The 22034-nt window shown below is 44.8% G+C and overlaps 1 protein-coding gene across 15 annotated transcripts in view; it reads left to right on the forward strand.

The window, feature by feature from the left end:
* Window positions 1-22034, forward strand: part of FNBP1 (formin binding protein 1) — a 120571-nt gene that overhangs the window by 46443 nt on the left and 52094 nt on the right. For all 15 annotated transcript variants that reach the window (XR_013981399.1, XM_080989817.1, XM_080989822.1 and 12 more), the window contains exons 3-4: window positions 3138-3194; window positions 4249-4396. Coding sequence is in view for 14 of the 15 variants with exons in the window: in XM_080989817.1 (XP_080845943.1) it covers window positions 3138-3194; window positions 4249-4396 (205 nt within the window). In the remaining variant the exon portion in view is untranslated. The remainder of the gene's footprint in view (window positions 1-3137; window positions 3195-4248; window positions 4397-22034) is intronic.

Consider the following 22034-nt stretch of genomic DNA (forward strand, 5'->3'; position numbering starts at 1 on the left):
AAGGCGAACCTGCATATAATTTGCACTTTCCATAACAATACATGAAGTGAAATACAGCCATACCCTTGGGATTCACATAGGAAGCTACCTTATACTGAGTCAGACACTTGGTCCATCTAGCTCAGTATTGTCTGCGCTGACAGGCAGTGCCTCTCCATGGTTTCAGACAGAAGTCTCTCCCAGCCCTACATGGAGACAGCGCATTGAACATGGACATCCACTTGCATGCAAAGCAGAAGCTTGTACCATTGAGGTATGGTACTTCTGCATCCAAACTAAAATGAGATTCCGGTCCTCAGGATGCTAAAGAAAGTGGTGATTTAAGTAACGAGCCAGTGGTCCATCTAGCTATTTTTTGCACTGACTGGCAGTGACTCTTCAGAGTTTCAGACAGCCCTACCTGAAGATGCCATTGAGAATTGAACCTGGGACCTTCTTAAGGCTCTGACACTGAGCTGCAGCCCCGCCCCACCCCCTTTGCACTTTTCCAAATTCTGCAAGGTGATTCTCCAGCCAAGCAATGTGTGCTAAGATGCATGTAAAGTGTGCATATAATTGCATATAATTAGTGAAAGCAGCATACTAATGTGCATTATATTGGGAGAAATTGCTTTGACCTGTGGGGCAGAACCAGTTGAGCACCCTTCCCAATTCCTGGGAAGGTTACCTTTCCCTAAAGGGACTCATCATGTATTTGGTAGCAGGATCCAGTTTTATTATGTTTTTATATGTGTTGGAAGTTGCCCAGAGTGGCTGGGACAACCCAGCTGGATGGGTGGGGAATTCTTCTTCTTCCAAGGAAGTGTACATTAGGAAAAGCAGCATACAAATGTATTTATTAGGAGAAATTCATACTAAGATTCATGCAGATGAATTTTCACGAGACCTTCTTTGAAATAAGTAAATAAATTAGAAACCAATGTGGAAATGTTGGCTGGAACTAAACTGGAAAATTGGGAGCCTGAAATGGACAGATATCCATAAGGATAACATTCTGCTTTATATTATATTATATTATATTATATTATATTATATTATAATCGTTCTTATTTATTTATTTATTTCTCTCTGTTATTTGTTTTGCTAGACAGAGGAAAAGGCAAAGAGTTACATAGAACACTGAAAGCTGCACATTTTTTTTCTTCTGTATCATACTTTTTACAGTATTCTAAATTGGCAAAACTTATACATCTGAAAAAGCAATTCAAAAGTTGCAAGTTAAAATCATGTGGCAGGTGGAATTACAAAATAACTGTGTCTTCCTCCTCTGATTTTGTACCTTAGTTTCAAATTTTTAAATGGTGTACTTTTAGTTATAATTTGGTCTGCAGTGTTTTGCCCATCCACTCCTCCAAATGTTGGAAACAGAAGGAGGTTGAATTGGGTTTAATAAAAATGCATCTGTGGAAATTACTTGGACTTTCCCAGAATTCATTTGCTGCGATTTTGCCACAAGTTAGAGAGCCCAGGAAAAAAAGGGGGGGGGGTTGAAACAAAATTCTCTCCAGTGGAAAAACTTGTTGATTTTGTTTGCATATCAGAAATCCTATTGCGAAAGGGGAAATAAAGAATACAAGAGATTTAGAAAGAAGGAAGCAATGCCAAAAAAATTGGTATTGACTTGCTGCAGTTTGGGCATAAAACAGACTTGTGAAAGTAAAACACAACAATGCAACAATTTTTTTTGTACTAAACTGCACAATAAATTCTCCTTTGGCCTTTGCTGTCATTCAAGTTCTCCTTTTAGAGTCTTGTGAAAAGAGAGCTTATTTATGAGCTATCCGGTCTGCATATTTATAAGGTTTGCATCAGTTTCTGGGAAAGTAGAGAGAGGTGGGAGAAAGCTCCTGTAACTTAGAAGGCAAATCTCTGTGCTGAGATTTGGCTGCAAGTTTTAGCTTTTGTCGTCACTTCATGTGTGCTTTTGTATTCAGGGATGGGGGGGGGGGATTTGGGTGAATTTTCAATTTAATGCAAGCCTACAAAATCTGGACTTCCTGCAATGATTTGCAAACTGAAACACTGTAATTTTTCAAAAAGCACCTTTCTCTGAGTTTTTCAATGTTGTTCTCCAACAAAAAAGTGTACAAAAATGTGTATATTATGTGGAAGCATAATAATGTACAAAATGCATTAAAATGGGGAAAATGTGTGTGCAAAAATAAAAGAAAGATGCATATACATTAGGAGAAATGTGTACTAATGATGTAGGAAGGTTGCAAAGAAGTTTTAAATTGGAAAAAATGAGAAACAGAGATTGGTTCCCGATTGCGCAGGCACGCCAGAAATAATAGCGGAAGCCACACCAGCCGTGTTCGGCTTCCCAAAAAAGTTGGAAAGCTGGAACACTCACTTCTGGTTTTTTATCATTCGGGAGCCAGAATGTTCGACTCCCAAGGCGTTCAGGAGTCGAGGTATGACTGTATATCTGGGCTTTCCCACAATGTAAACTCCGCCTCCAGAAATCTAGTGGAATACAGCAGAATTTGGTGATCATTTCCATGTTAATGTGTGTGTGTGTGTGTGTGTGTGTGTGTGTGTCTGTTTGCTGTCCCCTTAACCCAGAAAATCACAGGAGTCAACAGCAATACTGTTCTTTCCTGCCCTTTTTTTGGGGGGGGGGAGGTAGAATCATGGGGGTACAGAAGCTGACATCTGCAGGAAGAGCAGGGGAGCAGTGGCGTTCAGTGACGTCTGTCGCTGTGTCACGCTGCGCCCACCAGTGTGTAAATGAAATTTAGTGTGATGTGCCACCATTCTGTAATGAAACAGGTACTGCAGTGTGAAAGGAACATTAGAAAATAGGGCAGAAAATGGGATAATCAGGAAAATTAATGCAATATTTGCTACATCTGAATGCACCCTATATAGAGTACCCTCAGAACAATTGAAGGGCAGTAGAATAAACTGGATAAAGAACTGAAGGTTTTTTGCCTCCTTACAAAATATTTATAACACTTAAGTTAGACTCACTCAGTGTAGACCTATTGGAATTGATTGGCATGACAGACTTAAGCACATTAATTTCAGTGGCTTAAAGTAGAGCTTCACTGAGTACAGCTGGTGGGTAGAAAATTCACTGGCAATTGCAAATTTCATTTTTATTTATTTTGCTTCTTTTTTAATTATTATTTTAGGAACCTTTCAAAAAAATACCAACCCAAAAAGAACTCCAAAGAAGAAGATGAGTACAAGTAAGTTTCCAATGAACCTGTGCATGTTCAGCCTCTTTCTAGGGAGCAGCTGGTGATAGATACCGTATTTTTCGCTCTATAAGACGCACATTTTCCCCTCCAAAAATTAAGGGGAAATGTATGTGCGTCTTATGGAGCAAATGCAGGCTCCTTGGCTTCAGCGAAAGGAACCCAAAGCCTCTGGAGCGCAGCAGGAACTCCGAAGCACAGCAGGAACTCACTGAAGCCTGGAGAGCGAGAGGGGTCGGTGCGCACTGATCCCTCTCGCTCTCCAGGCTTCAAAGATAGCCACCCGAAGCCTCCAGAGCTCAAAGGGAGGTCCCGCTGTGCTCCGGAGGCTTCGGGTTCCTTTCGCTGAAGGGTGGGTGCCCTTTCAGCTAAGGCGCAGCGCCCCTTCATCTAAGCGGGAGGAGAAATGGAAGGGGCTCTGTTTCTCCTGCCGCTTCACTGAAGGGGCGCTGCGCAGAGAGGAGGAGAAAATTTTTTTCCTTGTTCTCCCCCTCTAAAACAAGGTGCGTCCTATGGTCGGGTGCATCCTATAGAGCGAAAAATACGGTAAATCAGTATTCAATTACATTAATTTGCCCACCACTTTCTGTTATGGCCCCGCCCAACCTTGGCATGCAGCCCCCAGAATGTTGCCCAGACGGCAATGTGGCCCTTGGGCTGAAAAAGGGTTCTGTCTGAATTCTGCCTTATGCTGAGTCACTCCATTGGCCCGCTCTTCCCCAACGGTACCTCAGTTGACCATATCCAAAATTCTCAGAGACATGTCTTCCCTTCTCCACCTCTGGGAAATGTGCCAGTTACTGAATCTGAGACCTTCTGTCTGCAGAGTTCAATGTTCTGCCTACTGAACTGTAGACTCCCCACAACCCAACCCCATTTATAAATATCCTTTACGGTCCACACTGGCCGTTGCCTTTGCAGAGAACTCTGGAGAACTTGATTATCTCCAAGGGATAAAGGGCAATGTGTCTTTTAAATTTAATTATTTTTTTTCCTCCTCTCCTTTTAAATGAGTGGTTCGCCTTGCGTTGTTCTGTTTTTTTAGATATTCGTCCTGCCAGGCCTTCTTAGCCACTTTGAATGAGATGAATGACTACGCAGGACAGCATGAGGTCGTTTCGGAGAACATGACCTCCCAGATCACCGCCGAACTGGCCCGCTACGTCCAGGAGTTGAAACAGGAGAGGAAAATGGTAGGTTCACTTTTCTTCAAATCTCTACCAAAATCCCCTCAATTTGTTTGCAGTTCCTTGCTTCCTGATATATGTACTTAAGAGCATGTGCAGGGAACCAGTGGCCCGCTGCATACCACTGAACTACAGGTGCAGTCATCTGTGACCATTGCTCATGCTTGCTGGAGCTGATGGGAATCCCAACAGCTGCCAGAGGGCCAAAACGCATCCCTGCCCTGATTCAGAATAGTATCCCTTACTATCATGAAGGCCTAGGACAGATAACAAGAAAACCCTGTACCCTCACTTGATGTAAGGTCGCTGACTGAAGCCAAGCCTGGTTTTTTGTGGCCCTCCAGAAGCTGGGGTCCCGCTGTTACTCACTGGGACGACTGAGGAATCCCTCCCTCTTTCATGTCATTTATGAGAGAGAGAAAGGGAGTGTAGTGCACAGAGAGAGGGGGTGGCGCGCAGTTGGGGGGCGCAGAGAAAGAGAGAGAGGCTAGATGGAACCGGCCCTGTGACTTGGCGCAAGGCTGCATACTCTGGCGACTGGTGCCCACAGCAGCAGCTGGTTTTACAAGGATGCTTAAAGGCTGTAAAGGACTTGCCTCGCCTGGCTTTGGCTGTAGCACTCGAGCTGGTGAATGCTAAAGCAAGCCGTGCTTTCTCTGCTCTTCCAATTCCCCCCCCCCTGCACCGTCCCACCCTGCTGCAGCCCTTTTGAGACATAGGCTCTCAGTTGTTCCTTTGCTGTAAGGCATAAATAATGCAGTGGCTCACGCCTTGAGGGCGCCGTGGGAGACAGAGGCTTTTGGTTATGATCTGGATCAGAGGGGGGTTGAGGCAATGAGTGGTTTCAGGTTTCCAGGCAGGATTCTCCTGCCTCTCCTTTCTTTCTTTTTCCTCCTCCTCCATGTAAACGTGCAATTAGCTCGCGGTAGGGTAAAAGGGATGATTACAGGCTGAAATAATAAACCAACTCCGCTACGTAATGCAATATGACACACACATTCTCTCTCAAGTAAACAGTGGCTGGCAGCCGGTAACGATCCAAGGAATCGGATTCTTAGCTGACTTGGATTCCAGTATTTGCCCATCAGTGATACCTTGCAAAGTCCACATTTTTGAATCATAGAATTGTGTAGTCGGAAGGGTCACCCGTGGGTCATCTAGTCCACTTTCCATGCAATGCAGGAACCACAGCTAAAGAATCCTGAAAAGATAGCTATACAACCTCTCTTCACAAACTTCCAATGGAGAAGAGTCCAAACCTTTGGAAGTCATAGAGTCATAGAACTATAGAGTTGGAAGATACCCCTAGCAGTCATCTAGTCCAATCCCTTGTAATGCAGGAACCACAGCTATTTGTTATTTTCATCTGATTCCTCCTGGCTTCTGGGTGAAGCCAGAAAAGCAAGCTTGAGAGGTTTGTGCACCTCTTAGTGGCTGGTTGGGGCTGACAGAGAGCCCAAATATGGATGGTGAGCACTAGGTGCATTCCCAAGGGTCAACATTTCAGTGCGTTTGTCCAGGACAACAGCATCACACGATCCTGGGGACAGACAGCAACAGCTGTTGGGGGGCAAACTGTGTACAGACTTCATCCGGAAAGTGAAGGCTCATAGAATGGAATGTTCTTCCATTTCAAAATTAAAACAAACATACCCGCACATAGAAAGACTAGCATCCCAGGCAGAAGTGGCATCTCGTTGGCCACTGGCCTCATCCAGTGGCCAGACTCTTATGTTCTTCTTGAAAGACTAGGACAATGGTGCAGTGATGGGAATGGGTGTGTTCCCCCCCCCCAATTGTTGGACTCCAATTCCCATTGGCTTCAGCAAGTATGGTCAGTGGTTAGGAATAATGGGAGTTTTAGTCTAGCAACATCTGAAGGGCCACGCCTTTGCCTCTTCTGGGCTAGACTAAGACCAGAGGTTTGGAGGGCCAGACGCAAATAGTGTGATCTCAGGCAGGCAGGCAAGTTCCAAAGGAAACAAGCTTTAGTCTTCCAAGAACCTATTGCAGCAAGGCAAGTTGCTCAGACCGAAGCCTCTGGTCCCAAAGCTTGCCTTTATAGGGCCTGGTGGATTGCTCAAGTCAAGTAGCTGGACTTGGATTGTAGCCTAGATGGCACCCTTGAGAAACACAGATTTTCAGCAGAAAAAAATACATCCCAGATAGCCCTGGAGGAAAGGCACTGGAATCTAGATCACCTCCATGAGGACTAGAATCTCTGATTGAGTCAAAACAGTACCACCCAGCTTGTGACGTTTGAATTTGAGTGTGATGCCTTTGCTCATCGCCAGTATATCTATTGAGTGGGTGGTTTGTTGAATCTCTTGCTTTCTGGCTCAGGAATCCACCTTAGGAATTTCATGATATCAGGCTAATCTCGCCTGCTTTTACTCACACGGGGTTGTATCCAACAAACTTCTCCTCAGAGGAAGTTGAAAGTCAGGGACTCAAGTCCTCTACTTTCATCTGGGCTGCTCTGAATATGACTGATGTTGGGTTCAGTCCATGGCACTGTGAGCACTTAGCATCATGTCCATGAGAGATGCATGTGGGTGGAGCCAGATATAAAGTGGGTGGGGCAGATTTGAAAAGTGGGCGGGGGCAGCCTCTTATCTCTCTTGCATTTTTACCAACCCCCCCCCCCTCTCCATCCACACCTGATTTTTCTCTCCTTGTTGCCTACATGAAACTAGTCCTCGGCCTGCCTGAAATTAAGCTCAGGCTAGCCCACCCCTGGTTCTAGAATGCCCATCCCAGTGGTCTGAATTCTACCTTGACTACAGCACATGGCCCAGTATAACATTTTTTAACGCGTCCCAAGTCTGACCCCGCTGACATAAACAGCATTGGGTTATGAACAACAGAGCAACCGATAGAAAACGTGCCATTGAACATTGTGTCGAGGCCTCATCTGATTGTAAACAGTCAAACGACTAAAATCAAAGGGGCCTTTCTTGAAGACAATAACGTGGAATTCAGCACAGGCCCACAGCTGGGGTGGGGGTGGGGGAGATCTGCGCCATTAGCTTCTTCCCTCTGACGTCTGAGGCCTGCCTGGATTATTGTTCTGACAGGTTTCTTTCCCACATTGCTGGACCAGTTGAGAGAACGGGACGGGAATGCAGAAAATTGTCATTTTTAAAATCATACCAGCAATTCCAAAAACTCTTGTGTGGGGACACATTAAAGATTTCAACATCATCATCATTATTATTCATAATAACAAATGAGGAGAGCATTGCTGTTGAGCCCATGTCCTGCTTGCTGACTTACTCTTCGAAGCATCTAGCTGGCCACTGTGAGAACAGGGTGCTGGACTAGATGGCCTTTTGTGCTGATCCCACAGAGCTCTTCTTCACTATGGTAGTTAAGAAAGGAGCCTCCATCTTCAAAGTTAGTCTATCTCTGAATACAGTGGTACCTCGCAAGACGAATGCCTCGCAAGACGGAAAACTCGCAAAACGAAAGGGTTTTTGGTTTTTTGAGTTGCTTCGCAAGACGATTTTCCCTATGGGCTTGCATCGCAAGACGGAAACGTCTTGCAAGTTTGTTTCCTTTTTCTTAAAACCGCTAATACAGTTGCAACTTGACTTCGAGGAGCAACTCATAGCATGCGGTGTGGTAGCCTTTTTTGAGGTTTTTGAAGACTTTGGTGATATTTGAAGCTTTTCCAAAACTTTTCTGACACCGTGCTTCGCAAGACGAAAAAAAACCGCAAGACGAAAAAACTCGCTGAACGAATTAATTTCGTCTTGCGAGGCACCACTGTACAGTGGTACCTACGCTTCAGGTTACAGACTCCGCTAACCCAGAAATAGTACCTCGGGTTAAGAACTTTGCTTCAGGATAAGAACAGAAATACGCTTCAGGTTACAGACTCCGCTAACCCAGAAATAGTACCTCGGGTTAAGAACTTTGCTTCAGGATAAGAACAGAAATCGTGCTCCGGTGGCAGCGGGAGGCCCCATTAGCTAAAGTGGTGCTTAATGTTAAGAACACTTTCAGGTTAAGAACAGACTTCCAGAACGAATTAAGTTCTTAACCCGAGGTACCACTGTACTGAGCAACAACCATTCTCTTGCTTGGGGACTTCCCACAATGGTTGACCACTGTGAGAACAGGATTCTGGACTGGATGGTACCTTTTTGACCTGATCCAGTGGCCAAGTGATATTACCTGTGGTTAACAGTTTGAAAGTGAAAGACCCTCTTCAGATGGACCAGAGTGTTTGATCTATTCATCTGTCTGCCGTTGCTGCAGAGGAAGAAGAAACATGGTGAAGGTTATTTCTTACCTGGCTCAAGTCCCAATGAATCCATTACATGATGAGCAAGTGTCTGTGGAGAAAAGTGTCTCCCCGCCCCACCCCTTTGTGTGCATGGATTGTTCTGAAGACCTTGTACCTGTGATCCCTTTTGCACTGTTGTGTGAAGGGCTTTGATCCAAAAATAGGGAGAATTATAGATGTGGCTGATGAAGAGTAGGCTCAAATGGACCTCAGCTTGTGTGTGTCCGTGTAGGGGGAGAGGCTGATGTCATTCCTGTCCCCAGATAGTTGTCTTTTGCCTATATGACATGACTACCAGCCACGATGTCTATGCTCTGCCTCCATGGTTAGAGACAGTATTGCTCCTGAATTAAGAAAACTGGAAACTGCAGGGCAGGGGGAGGGTGCTCTTGTTCTTGAATCCTGCTACTGGCTTTTCCATAATGGGCACCTGGTTGGCCATAGTTAGAACAGGATGCTGGACTTGGTGGACCACTGGCCTGATCTGGCAGGGTTCTTATTATCGTCACATCTTGGTATCCACATTTCCATGAGTGCTGCTGCATATTACCATATTTTTCGCCCTATAGGACACACTTTTCCCCCTCCAAAAATGAAGGGGAAATGTGTGTGCGCCCTATGGGGCGAATGCAGGCTTTCACTGAAGCCTGGAGAGCGAGAGGCGTCGGTGCGCACCGACCCCTCTTGCTCTCCAGGCTTCAGGAAGCTATCCGCAAGCCTTGGGAGCCCGGCAGGAGTGCCTGCCGGGCTCCCAAGGCTTGTGGGCAGCAGCCTGCAGACTGAAGCACGGGGCGCGCTCCGGAGCGCCCCCGTGCTTCGCGCAGATGTCCGCAAGCCTTGCGAGCAGCAGCCTGTTCAGGGGGCTGGGGTCAGGGGAAGCTCAGGCTTCCCCAGCCCCGCGGCTGGGGGGGGGAAATAATTTTTAAAAAAATTTATTTCCCCCCCAAAAAACGAGGTGCGGCCTATGGGCCAGTGCGCCCTATAGGGCGAAAAATACGGTACCTTCAGGGCTGCCTTGTCCTGTACGTCCTGAGTTGATCAATGGACTCACTTAGTGAAGCAACTATTAGTGGCCCCACTTAGGCCAGAAGCGTAACTTGTGCCAACGATAAAGCATGCCCTTCAGTGTCATGGAACTGACTCTGTGGAACTCCCTCCCACTGGAAGTCAGCCAGGCACCATCTCTGCTAAGTTTGAGGCACCTGGTTAAAAGTTTTTGATTGCAATCCAATGTGGAGATATGGAGAGCTGCTGCATTTAAGAATAACAGACAAACGATCAGAAACTGAAATTGACAGTCACGACCCATTGACTGGAAAATGCAAGGGTGCTTTCCTTAATTTTGTTTTTCATTTTGATTTTCAAAGAGGTTTGCAGGAAATGTCCATAAATAATCAGCCAAAGTGTTTGCTCCAGCTCCAGCCAAGATTATTCCTCTGTTGACTAGTAAATCCAAACAGTGCCTTGTGGGGACAATTAACCAATTGTTTCTTCAATACAAATGAGGCTTTTTCATTTTTATTTTTTTAATGGAACCTTTCATGAGCAAAATATTTCACATGATCCTTGCTCAATACAGCAGCACAAGCTGCTCGGTCCTGCCTCCCCCTCAACCCTCCCCCCCCCCGCTTGTTTTGGGATGCATTTATTGCAGTTCTTTATGTTTTGATTTTTTAAAACATCTGCTCATGTCCAAGGCAGCTCCATCGTTGGGACTGCACCGTGAGTCATTGTGTTTTGCACACGCAGAGAGAGCTCAGCTGATGTCATGCTGGCAGCCGTTATCCTTTTGTGAGACATTGAGTTTGGAGAAGCTTCCTTGTGGGTGCAAAGAAGGACAGAGGGCCTTCTCTGATTGCCTCACTGAGAAGAATATCATGGAGATTGGAAAGGTTCAGAAAGGGGCAACTGAAATGACGATGGGGATGGTGTGACTTCCCCGTGAGGAAGGGTTGCAGCATTTGGGGCTTTTCAGTTTGGAGAAAAGGTGAATAAGAGGCGACATGATAGAAGTTTATGAAATCATGGCATGGAGTGGCATGGAGAAAGGGGATGGAGAAAAGTTTTTCTTCCTCTGTTATATCACTTGAACTCATGGGCATTCAATGAAGTTAGATGTTGGAAGATTCAGGACATAGGGAAAGAAAGGACTAATTCACACAGTGCAGTTAAGCTATGGAAGACAATGATGGCCACCAACTGGAATGGTTCTAAATGAGCATTGAAAGGATTCATGGAGAAAATGGTTATCAATGGCTACTTGCCACAATGGCTACACTCTGCCTCCATAGTCAGAGGCAGCTATACTTCTGAATTACCAGGTGCTGGAAACCATAGGAGGGTGGAGTCCTCTTGTGCTCAAGTCCTGCTTGCAGGCTTCCCATTGGGGCAACTGGTTGGCCACAGTGAGAACAGGAAGCTGGACTAGATGGGCCAGTGGCCCAATACAGCAGGCTCTTCTTATGTTTTTTCTCTCTGTGTGTGTGTGGTCTGCTGGTCCTGAACATGATGTACAAAGTTTGGGTGTACATTGTGATTCTGCATGAAGTATAGAATGTAGAACTTTGCTTCCTGACTTCCACTTTCAAAACAATCAACCCAAGTTTCTGGTGAGCTGCATAATTTTTCTAGTGATCAAGAGGAGAGTTACATTGACATAGTTTTGTTTGATCCTCACCATGACTACCAAAGTCAGAATTATTATTTCCCTCCTCTAAGGAGCTCAATGTGATGGACATAGTTCCTCGTATTCTATTTTATTCTTCACAACAACTCTTAGATGTTGGTTAGGTGGAGAGTGTACAGTCTAAAGTCACCTAGTGAGCTTTATGGCTGAGTGAGGATTTCTTTTTCTTTTTTTAAATAAATTTTTATTGGTTTTCATACAATTATACATTTTTATCCAAATTTCAACAAATTGTCTCTTTTTGAGCTTCCTTCAGCGTCTCTGAGAATCATCCATATTTTATCTTTAATTACACATTCCCTTCTTTCGTATTGCCATTAAGCTTCCCTTCCCCCACTATTTGATATTAACAATATTCTCAATTTTTACAGTGCCTCTTGAAATCCCACTAACGTTGTGTCTACATCACATACATTTTTCAGATAATCTACAAACTTTCCCCAGTCTTTGATGAACTTTTGGTCTTTGGTATATCTAATTTTCCCAGTTAATTTGTCCAGTTCTGCGTAATCTATCAGTTTCAGTCTCCATTCCTCTATCGTCGGTATTTCCTCTTGTTTCCATTTCTGGGCCAACAATATTCTGGCTGCCGTTACTGCATATTGAAAGAGTTTACAGTCTTTTCTTCTTATTTCTTTTCCTAAAATCCCTAAAAGAAAAGCCTCCGGTTTTTTTACAAAAGTATATCTTAACATCTTTTTCATTTCATTGTATATCATTTCCCAAAAGCTTTTCACTTTCTTACATTCCCACCACACATGAAGGAATGTTCCATCTTTTTCTTTACATTTCCAACATTTGTTGCACGTCTTATACATCTTTGCTAACTTTACTGGTGTAATGTACCATCTGTAAAACATTTTCATAACATTTTCTTTCAGTGCCGTACATGCAGTAAATTTTATATTCTCTTTCCACAGTTTTCCCCACTCATCAAAATGTATATTATACCCAAAATCTTTGGCCCATTGTATCATTGCCAATTTAACCTCTTCATCTTTCGTATGCCATTCCAACAATATCTTGTACATTTTTGACAAAGTTTTACAATCATTGTTTATTATATCCATTTGAAATTTAGAATCTTTTTCTACATACCCCCTTTCCTTTAAATCCTTTTTAAACATTTCGTTTACTTGGAAATAATGCAACCAATCATATACATGATCTTTAACTTGTTCATATGGTTTCAATTTCCATTTTCCTCCTTCTTTAATTACCAATTCTCCGTATGTACTCCATTTACCTCTCATATTAATTTTCTTAACGCTCATAACCTCTAACGGAGATAACCAATGTGGGATTATTGGTTCCAATATATTTTTGTATCTATCCCATATTTCTATTAAAGAACTCCTGAAAATGTGGCTTCCAAATCCTTTATGAACTTTCTTCTTGTCACACCATAGATACGCGTGCCAACCAAATCTGTTATCAAAACCTTCAAGGTCTAATAACTCCTTATTTTCTAGTTTAATCCATTCTTTTAGCCAACATAGGCAAGCTGCTTCATAATATAGTTTCATATCTGGCAGGGCGAAGCCACCTCTTTCTTTTGCATCCGTCAATAACTTAAATTTTATTCTTGGCTTCTTCCCCTGCCAAATATACCTTGAAATCACTCTTTGCCATTCTTTAAAGATTCCTATACCCTTTATAATGGGTATAGTCTGAAATAAAAATAACATCTTTGGCAGCACGCTCATCTTTATCGTAGAGATTCTTCCCCAGAAAGATAATTTCATTCTGCCCCAGTGAGGATTTCAACCAAGGTATCTCTTAGGCCTGGGAGATATATCAATATATCGCCCAGGACTGGTATGAGGAGCAGACTGCAATGTTGGCTTCACTCAGCGGTATATCGCTAGTGAAACGACCACCACTCCTGAGTCCCTCTGCTAGTGACTTCCTCCACCCCATTCTGCCCTCATACTGTGCAGAGGGAGAAAAAAGGTGCATCAGTGAGGCACCGATACAACTTGTTCCTCCCTCTGCATCTTTAAACTGCTCGTCTGAGGAATGTGTGGTTGCCACTCCCCTCAGCTGAGCAGTTAAAGGATCCCTCAGCCTGGCACTGGCTCCCGCTCGGGGCGGTGGGGGCGACAATACCAGGGATGGTTCAGCTGGGGATCAGGAGCCCTGTCGCGCCCCAGCTGAGCTGTACAAACAAGCCACCTTGTCCCAGCCCACTAGGTGCTGGGGTGAAACTGCCTCAGCTCCCGCAGTGAGAGCTGCAGCAATTTCACCCAGTGCCTCACAGGCTGAGGCCAGTGCAGCTTGTCTTTTCAACTTCGTGGTATATCGCCAGACCATGATGTTTGGCTGGTGATATACCGCTATGTTGAAAAGCTGATACTGCCCAGCCCTAGTCTCTCAGGTCCAAATGCAACATTCAAACCACTACACCACACTTCCTTTCAAATGATCATATGCTACATATGAGAGCCAGTGTGGTGGAGTGGTTAAGAGCGGTAGTCTCATAATCTCATCCCCACTCACCTCACAGAGTGTTTGTTGTGGGGGAGGAGGGGAAAGGAGAATGTTAGCCGCTTTGAGACTTCTTAAAGGGAGTGAAAGGCGGGATATCAAATCCAAACTCTTCTTCTTCTACCTGGTGGAAACGTTAAATGATAATCACTTGTCGTGATGGCTTGACTGGTTAGAGGATAGAGAAAGGTGTGAAGAAATGGGCCTATTGCGCAGAGGTAACAATTGTATTTACTGCTCTGGCCACTTCTGCCTCTGATTGACATGTGGCCTTCAGAATGTGGTCCAGAAGGAACTGTTGCCCTGAGGTTGGAAAAGTGCTTTTGCTCTATGGCAGCAGTCATATTGTTCCACTTTACAGATAGAAAGAAACTGGAAAGTATAAGATCGAGAGGTAGGTGTGTGTCCAACCAGGACTTTCAGCTGGGGTATGAACCATGGATCTTCAAAGTCTGACACACGCAGTGTTTTGGACTATGTTGATATGGAGAGAGCTGATGTCAAGTTTCCAAAATCTGTCATTGTGAGAAACAAACACATTAGTTGCTTACCAACTGATTTTAAAAACAGACACACAAACGCGCTTTACAGTGACTCAACTGAAGAAATCTCTCTGAATATTTAGCAAGGATCTTGGGTATCTGTCGCCTTCCTCTCTGCATTTGAGGCATAAAATAGATTCATCCCTTGAAGGGGATGCTTGATGCAGTTAAAATAAATTCCTTTTAAATGTCCTGTTTGTCTTGAAGCCTCACAAGTGAAGAAATTAGGGCTGTGCACCAGATTTGGCTGAAGGCCAAAGCCCAAACTTGGGCCAGTTTGCAGAGATCCAGGCTTGGGCCAAGTCTTGTGAAAACCCACTGCAGAACCGTTATTCAGCATTACAGTGGTACCTCGGGTTACAAACAGCTCGGGTTACAAACACTTCAGGTTACAGACTCCGCTAACCCTGAAGTAGTACCTCAGGTTAAGAACTTTACCTCAGGATGAGAACAGAAGTCGCGCAGCAGCAGGAGGCTTCATTAGCTAAAGTGGTACCTCAGGTTAAGAACGGTTTCAGGTTAAGAATGGACCTCCGGAATGAATTAAGTTCATAACCAGAGGTACCGTTGTATTGTGCAAGGCATGGAAGAGGTGAAAAGAGAAAAGATTTTCTCCTTCATAATGCAAGAACTCATGGACTAGAATCCATGAAGGTGGAGGTTGGAAGATTTCAGGACACGTAAAAGGAAAGATTCTTTACACAGTGCAGAGTTAAACTGTGGAACTCCGAAAGGACACAGTGAAAACCACCAACTTGGATGGCTTAAAGAAGGATTGGGCAAATTCATGGAGGAGAAGAAGGCAACCATGGCTACTAACCGCAATGGCTATGTTCTCCCTTCATTGTTAGAGGAGAAATGCTTCTGAATATGAGTTGCTGGAAAGAACAGGAGGGGAAAGGGTTGCTCTTTCACTCAGGTCCTGCTTGTGGGTTTCCATTGGGGCATCTGTGAGAACAGGTGGGGTCACTCAGAGGAGAAGATGGTGAAATGCGAACAGGGGACACAGAAAGGGCTGAACTCCTCAATGCCTTCTTTGCCTCAGTCTTCTCCGATAAAGAAAACAATGCCCGACCTGAAGAATTTGGAGCAAATGATTCAGCAAAGGAAACACAGCCCAGAATAACTAAGGAGATAGTACAAGAATACTTGGCTAGTTTAGATGTATTCAAGTCTCCAGGGCCAGATGAACTGCATCCAAGAGTATTAAAAGAACTAGCAGATGTGATCTCAGAACCACTGGCAGTCATCTATGAGAATTCCTGGAGAACAGGCGAAGTCCCGGCAGACTGGAGGAGGGCAAATGTTGTCCCTATTTTCAAAAAGGGGAAAAGAGAGGACCCAAATAATTACCGCCCAGTCAGTCTGACATCAATACCAGGGAAGATTCTGGAGCAGATCATTAAGCAAACAGTCTGTGAGCACCTAGAAAGGAATGCTGTGATCACCAATAGTCAGCATGGATTTCTGAAAAATAAGTCATGTCAGACTAACCTGATCTCGTTTTTTGACAGAATTACAAGCCTGGTAGATGAAGGGAATGCAGTGGATGTAGCCTACCTTGATTTCAGCAAGGTGCCCCATGATATTCTTGTAAAGAAGCTGGTAAAATGCAGTCTTGACTATGCTACTACTCAGTGGATTTGTAACTGGCTGACTGACCGAACCCAAAGGGTGCTCATCAATGGTTCCTCTTCATCCTGGAGAAGAGTGACTAGTGGGGTGCCACAGGGTTCTGTCTTGGGCCCGGTCTTATTCAACATCTTTATCAACGACTTGGATGATGGACTCAAGGGCATCCTGATCAAATTTGCAGATGACACCAAATTGGGAGGGGTGGCTAACACCCCAGAGGACAGGATCACACTTCAAAACGACCTTGACAGATTAGAGAACTGGGCAAAAACAAACAAGATGAATTTTAACAGGGAGAAATGTAAAGTATTGCACTTGGGCAAAAAAAATGAGAAGCACAAATACAAGATGGGGGACACCTGGCTTGAGAGCAGTATATGTGAAAAGGATCTAGGAGTCTTGGTTGACCACAAACTTGACATAAGCCAACAGTGTGACGCGGCAGCTAAAAAAGCCAATGCAATTCTGGGCTGTATCAATAGGAGTATAGCATCTAGATCAAGGGAAGTAATAGTGCCACTGTATTCTGCTCTGGTCAGACCTCACCTGGAGTACTGTGTCCAGTTCTGGGCACCACAGTTCAAGGAGGACACTGACCAACTGGAACGTGTCCAGAGGAGGGCAACCAAAATGGTCAAAGGCCTGGAAATGATGCCTTATGAGGAACGGCTAAGGGAGCTGAGCATGTTTAGCCTGGAGAAGAGGAGGTTAAGGGGTGATATGATAGCCATGTTCAAATATATAAAAGGATGTCACATAGAGGAGGGAGAAAAGTTGTTTTCTGCTGCTCCAGAGAAGTGGACACGGATCAATGGATCCAAACTATAAGAAAGAAGATTCCACCTAAACATTAGGAAGAACTTCCTGACAGTAAGAGCTGTTCAACAGTGAATTTGCTGCCAAGGAGTGTGGTGGAGTCTCCTTCTTTGGAGGTCTTTAAGCAGAGGCTTGACAACCATATGTCAGGAGTGCTCTGATGGTGTTTCCTGCTTGGCAGGGGGTTGGACTCGATGGCCCTTGTGGTCTCTTCCAATTCTATGATTCTAGGATGTTGGGCTAGATGGGTCACTGGCCTGATCCAGAAGGTTCTTCTTATGCTATCTTGGATAGGAAGTATAAGCTTGTGCTGAGCACACCTTTTTCCAGCAGAGAAATGTGGGTGCATTCAAAACTGTTAAGGATTGACCTCTCCACTCACCAGCTCACCACAGGGAGCACCCTGGAGAGGCAGCACTCAGCAGGATTGGATCACCAGCTGGTGAGCAGAGGGTTCAATCCTGCAGGTGTCCAGGGAGGTGGAGGCACAGCATCTCCTTCCCCTTCCCAGTCACATTAATTAGGAGTTTAAAAACCCTGATTAAGCATTAGCCTTGCCAGTGAATGATTTCAGGACTGGATCCAGGTAGATTTGGGTGTTCCCTCAGTCAGGGCAATTTGGGAACCTGGATCGAGTTGGATGGACTTTGCACCATCCTAGGTGGGGGGGGGGGATTTATACCCTTTATTCCTTTGAAAATGCTTGAAATAATAGCAGTGTAGTTTAAACTGTTTAAAACTTACTATTCCCATCCTGGGTTTCATCCCCCACTAATCTTTGGTTTTAGTACCTTATTGCACCATTATTATGATATTGTTTTTAAAAAGCTTTTCTGTTCTGCCCCAGAGAAGACTTTCTCTGTGCCCAGACTGGGATTAATCTCTTGTCTCTTACGTATTTCGCAACCTGGAAAAATGAGAATTACAGATCACACTGAATTAAAATATCTTTTGTTTTGGCCAGGCAGCTATTTTAGCTGTGGAAAATGTGAAGTTGCTGGCTCCCCCACTCCCACCCCCCGCAGTTGCCTGGAAGGTTTGATATCCAGGAAATTAAGTACAGTAAAACAAAACAGAAGCAAAGGCCTCTGGGATGGTTCATCCACCATTCTGCCCTCACTGCTCCCAGTAACATTTTTGGGAGGTCAGGTTTAAAAGCTGGATACAAGGCGAGGTGGAATGAGGTTGGGCTGGATCTGAGGCTGTGCTTTGGGGAATACCGAGCTCTGAATATGCTTCTTTAAGAAGGATATTGATAAGCTGGAAGGTGTACAGAGGCGGGCAGCCAAGATGATAAAGGGTATAGAAACCAAGCCTTATGAGGAATGGTTGCAGGAGCTGGATATGTTTAGCCTGGAAAATAGGAAACTGAGAGGAGATGTGATAGCCATCTTACATACATACATCCATGCAACATTTTATTTTTATGCTGCCTTTCCATAGTTGAGGCATGTTCAAGGTGGCTTACAACATGAAAAAACTCTTAAAAGTTGTCATAAATAAAACATACAAACCAGATCAAACGATTTCCACACAAATCATAATAAGATCTAAAATAAAGGTGCAAAAAATTAATAGCAATAATAGCAACAACCTTCCCAACTAAAGCCCCTTGAATCTGTTCAGCAGCCTCAGCTTTTGTAGCTGGAGTCATTCAGGGCCCTGCCACGCCAGGTGGGAAAAGGTCTAGAAGGCAGGAAGCTGGTCTTCCAAGGCTTGCAGCCAAGTGATATATATCTGAGGGGCCATCACTTGGAAGTCAGAGCAAGCTTTCCCCCCTGCTGCTCCAGAGGGTAGGACCTGAACCAATGGATTCAAATGACAAGAAAGGAGGTTCCAGCTAAACATCAGGAAGAACTAAGTGCTGTTCCACAGTGGAACAGATGGCCCCTGAAGCTGGTGGACTCTGTTGGAGATTTTTTCCACAGAGGTTGAGTGACTATCTGCCAGGGATTCGTTAGCTGTGCATTGCAGGGGGGTGGACTGAGTGGCCCTTGGGGTCCTTCCAACACTGCGATTCTAAGTTGCTCCAGCCAAGAACAAGCTGGAGCTGAGACCTTTCTATAGTAGTAGCACCAGGTGCAGTCTGGTTCCTAGCAGTACCCATGTCACAATATGATGCTCCAATTAAAGGGACCCAGTTTTCTCTAGTCATTGCCTACTGTTACAAAAGGACGCGGGTGGGTTAAACCACAGAGCCTAGGACTTGCCAATCAGAAGGTCGGCGGTTCGAATCCCCACAACGGGGTGAGCTCCCGTTGCTCGGTCCCTGCTCCTGCCAACCTAGCAGTTCGAAAGCAGGTCAAAGTACAAGTAGAGCAATAGGTACCGCTCCAGTGGGAAGGTAAATGGTGTTTCCATGCGCTGCTCTGGTTCGCCAGAAGCGGCTTAGTCATACTGGCCACATGACCCGGAAGCTGTATGCCGGCTCCCTCGGCCAATAAAGCAAGATGAGCGCCGCAACCCCAGAGTCGTCCGCAACTGGACCTAATGTCAGGGGTCCCTTTACCTTTTACTGTTACAAAACAGGACAGATAAATGGAAGTCATTCTTTGCACCGTTCATAGTTAAACTGTGGAATTTGCTCCTGCAAGAAGCAATGATGGCCACCAATAGAACATCCTTTTATCATGAAAGCATGCATCACATCCACCCCATTTCCCTTGTGTTGGTTCCCCACAAGGGAACCAACACAAGCGAAATCTCACTTCATAAAACATAGTAATCAGCTAAGGGAATATCCTCCTAAACATCAGGAAATAAAATATTACAAATTAAACTCAACCAAAAAAAGGGGGGGGGGGTTGTATCCAATACTAGACCTACTCAGAGTAGACCCATTGAATTCAATGGGCATGACTAGCTTAAGCCTGGAATTAACTAATTCCATTGGATCTGCTCTAACCGGGCTAAGTTAGTCACACCCATTAAATTCTGTAGATCTGAATAGGGCTAGCACCGGATGTAACCCGTTAATTCCACATTTATAAATAATGTGATTCCTGCATTGCAGGAGGTTGGACTAGATTATCATTGGGGTCTCTTGCAATTCTATGATTGTCAATCAGGCAATGTCCAGGTAAATAAATACGTATATTTCTCTTTCCCATTCTGGGTCTATCTGGAACAGGCCTTAGTGTGCTTTGAAAGAAACATTAGCCCTGGAGGAGAGCAGGCGATCGTGTATTGCAATCCCCCCAGGAGTTGCAGGCGGTGTAAGCTGCCTTACTTTTATCTGCTTAGCAGGTATTAAAATATCCCACAGGTTGATGTGACAGTGAAGCAGCTCCAGAGAAGAGGAATTCATATTCAGAATGTGTTTTTTCTAATGCTGTATTGCAGTGGATGCTGGATTTTCCTTTTTTAAAAAAGGAGATAATTATTCTCCATGTGGTAGAAAAGATTGGCACAGGACGGGTGTCATCAGAGTTAATGGGAAACGATGACTCTTTCAGCTCTTGCCGTAATCCAGCTGCATTGCCTTTTATGGCTTCAGCTGGCCTTTAATTGAGTGTTCGTTTTAGGTATTAGTATGGTAACCTGGCTAAGATACTCTTGAGTAGATCTACCAAAAATTATGGGCATGACTTAACTGAGACCCAGTAATATCAGAGCAGAAGTTAGACAACCAAAAAATGTTCCCCTTTCCAGTTAGGGCTGGGGTGGCCAATGTGGTGCAACTCCCATCATTCCAGACTAACATCTGGAGGCAGAGGTGTAGTGGTCTAGGGTCTTAGACCCATTGCTGTTTCTGAAGCTGGGCCCCTGCCTCCTAGAGCTTTCCAAATAATGTGTCATTGGAGCCTATCAGAATTGAAAGGAGCTGAGTCAGCCACTGAGGATGGGCTCCTAGGGTAACTCTGGAAAAGGTGGGTAGAAAGGACACTTGAGGAGTTGTGTTTGCTCCAAAGCTAAGTGTTTAGGGACATTGAAAACATAAGGGGCTCCAGTTTCAATAGAATGGGGTGCAAGTTCTGTTACATACAATGGAACTTCAGAAGATAATTGGAGTACAGTGGTACCTCTGGATGTGAATGGGATCCATTCCGGAGCCCCGTTCGCATCCTGAAGTGAATGCAACCCGCATCTGCGCGGGTCGCAATTTGCTGCTTTCACGCATGCACGTGACATCATTTTGAGCATCTGCATGCGCAAGCGGCGAAACCTGGAAGTAGCGCGCTCTGTTACTTCCGGGTCGCCGCAGAGCGCAACCCAAAAATACTCATCCTGAAGCTACTTCAACCCGAGGTATGACTGTACTCCAAATCATTTGTCCATGTACATGCACAGATGATAATAGACCTAGCTGAAAGGCAACATGGGGAGATCTTCACTGATCATTGCAATGCATTCCTCCTGCTCCTCCTCCTCCTCCTCCTCCTTAAATTTTAAGAGCATTGTATAGTGCATGGGTAGGCAAACTAAGGCCCAGGGCTGGATCTGGCCCAATCACCTTCTAAATCCAGCTCGTGGACGGTCCGGGAATCAGTGTGTTTTTACATGAGTAGAATGTGTCCTTTTATTTAAAATGCATCTCTGGGTTATTTGTGGGGCATAGGAATTTGTTCATCCCCCCCCCCCCCCAAAAAATAGTCCGGTCCCCCACAAGGTCTGACGGACAGTGGACTGGCCCCCTGCTAAAAAAGTTTGCTGACCCCTGGTATAGTGCTAGAAGGTTGTATAATCTTAGAAAGGGGCATAGCTGGGTGGAATGGAGGGGTGTGGCTGGGATTTGCCACCACACTACTGCCTGGAGGGCACCATGTTGGCTAGTTAAGAGAAACAAGTTGCTGACCCAGAAACTAATGTGGCTTGGAAGAGAATCTCATTTAAAGTATATATATTTTTAAAATGCATTGTAAGGGGTTGAACTAGATGGCCCTTTGGGTCCCTTCTAACTCTACAATTCTATGATTCTATGACTGGGAATATAGAAATAGGTGGGTTATACAGTGGTACCTCAGGTTAAGAACTTAATTCATTCTGGAGGGCCATTCTTAACCTGAAACTGTTCTTAACCTGAAGCACCACTTCAGCTAATGGGGCCTCCCACTGCCGCTGTGCCGCCAGAGCACGATTTCTGTTCTTATCCTGAAGCAAAGTTCTTAACCTGAAGCACTATTTCTGGGTTAGCGGAGTCTGTAACCTGAAGCATATGTAACCTGAAGTGTCTGTAACCTGAGGTAC

Source organism: Podarcis pityusensis (genome assembly GCF_964106645.2).
Source record: "Podarcis pityusensis genome assembly, chromosome: Z".
Classification (NCBI taxonomy): Eukaryota; Metazoa; Chordata; class Lepidosauria; order Squamata; family Lacertidae; genus Podarcis; species Podarcis pityusensis.